Genomic DNA, 1,419 nt, shown 5'->3' with positions numbered 1-1,419 from the left:
AAATAAATAAATAAATAAATAAATTCTGAGCAAAGTTGTGTGTTGTATGGGAATAAATAAATAAATAAATTGTGGGTATCTATCAGTAGAAGCAGGGCTTGGCTCAGCACTGAGTTACAATAATGACTAGTCTGTCCCCTTTGATCCTTCACTTTTCTCCCTCTCTTCAGCCAGGTCCTCCCCTGGAGTCAACTTTCCACCAAAGCTTGGAGACAGATGTAAGTTCTCACTGATCCAGTCCTTGCTGAGTTCCAGAGTTGGGGAGAGAATGTTCTAGAAGGTGGGAGGCCTGGGCAGAGGAAGACCCAGATCTGCACCATAAGCAGCTGCCGCTCTCCTTTCTCCAGACGCTGCTGACCAAGTTGTGCGGCCAGGACCGGCTCCTGCGGAGGCTGCAGGAGGAGATAGACCAGAGGCAGGAGGAGAAGGTGCGGGTCCCTGAGCCAGGGACGGGGAGCCTGCCCTCTCCGCCTGCCCTGACTCTGGAGGTCAGGATGCTGACTGGACGTCCAGGATGTGAGAGGACACTTTTTTTTTTTTGGGACAGAGTCTCAAGCTGTCACCCATGCTGAAGTGCAGTGGTGTGATCTCGGCTCACTGCAACCTCCACCTGCCTGATTCAAGTAGTTCTCCTGCCTCAGCCTCCTGAGTAGCTGGGATTACAGGCACGCGCCACCATGCCCAGCTAATTTTCATGTTTTTAGTAGAAACGGGTTTCACCATGTTGACCAGGCTGGTCTCGATCTCCTTACCTTGTGATCTGCCCGCCTCGACCTCCCAAATTCTGGGATCACAGGCATGAGCCACGGCGCCCAGCCAAGAGGACACCTCCTCTTTCTTCCCGGGGCTGGGCCTGGCTTTCGAAGTCTAATCATCTTCTCTCTTGGTGCAGGAGCAGCTAGAAGCAGCCCTGGAGTTGACCCGGCAGCAGCTAGGCCAAGCCACCAGGGAGGCTGGGGCTCCCGGGAGGACCTGGGGCCGCCAGCGCCTCCTGCAAGACAGGCTGGTCAGTGTGAGGGCTGCCCTCTGTCACCTGACTCAGGTGAGCACCTGGGAAGGGGCCCGTCTGCCTAGGAGGCCCCAGGACTATGCAAGTGTTACAAAGAGGACCTGCCACAGAGGCCTCATAGGAAGATAGTTCTTCAGAAGTCCACCACTCCAAATTTTATTTTATTATTTTTTCTCTCTCCTTATTGTCTTGTAACTGTTCCAATTTTTTTCTTTTTGAGACGGAGTCTCACTCTGTTGCCCAGACAGAAGTGCAGTGACACAATCTTGGTTAACTGTAACTTCCGCCTCCTGAGTCCTAGTTCAGGCAATTCTCCTGCCTCAGCCTCCCAAGTAGCTGGGATTACAGGCATGCGCCACCATGCCCAGCTAATTTTTGTATTTTTAGTAGAGACGGGGTTTCACCATGTT

General features: G+C 52.5%; 1 protein-coding gene across 5 annotated transcripts in view; it reads left to right on the top strand.

Moving 5' to 3' along the window:
* PLEKHA4 (pleckstrin homology domain containing A4) overlaps positions 1-1,419 on the top strand; it is a 27,329-nt gene that overhangs the window by 12,588 nt on the left and 13,322 nt on the right. For all 5 annotated transcript variants that reach the window (XM_037728477.1, XM_037728475.1, XM_037728474.1 and 2 more), the window contains 3 exons: positions 171-218; positions 348-428; positions 893-1,042. In XM_037728477.1, coding sequence (XP_037584405.1) covers positions 171-218; positions 348-428; positions 893-1,042 — 279 coding nt within the window. The remainder of the gene's footprint in view (positions 1-170; positions 219-347; positions 429-892; positions 1,043-1,419) is intronic.

This window comes from Cebus imitator, unplaced genomic scaffold (genome assembly GCF_001604975.1).
Source record: "Cebus imitator isolate Cc_AM_T3 unplaced genomic scaffold, Cebus_imitator-1.0 Scaffold266, whole genome shotgun sequence".
NCBI lineage: Eukaryota > Metazoa > Chordata > Mammalia > Primates > Cebidae > Cebus > Cebus imitator.
This window is presented reverse-complemented; position numbering and strand designations above follow the sequence as displayed.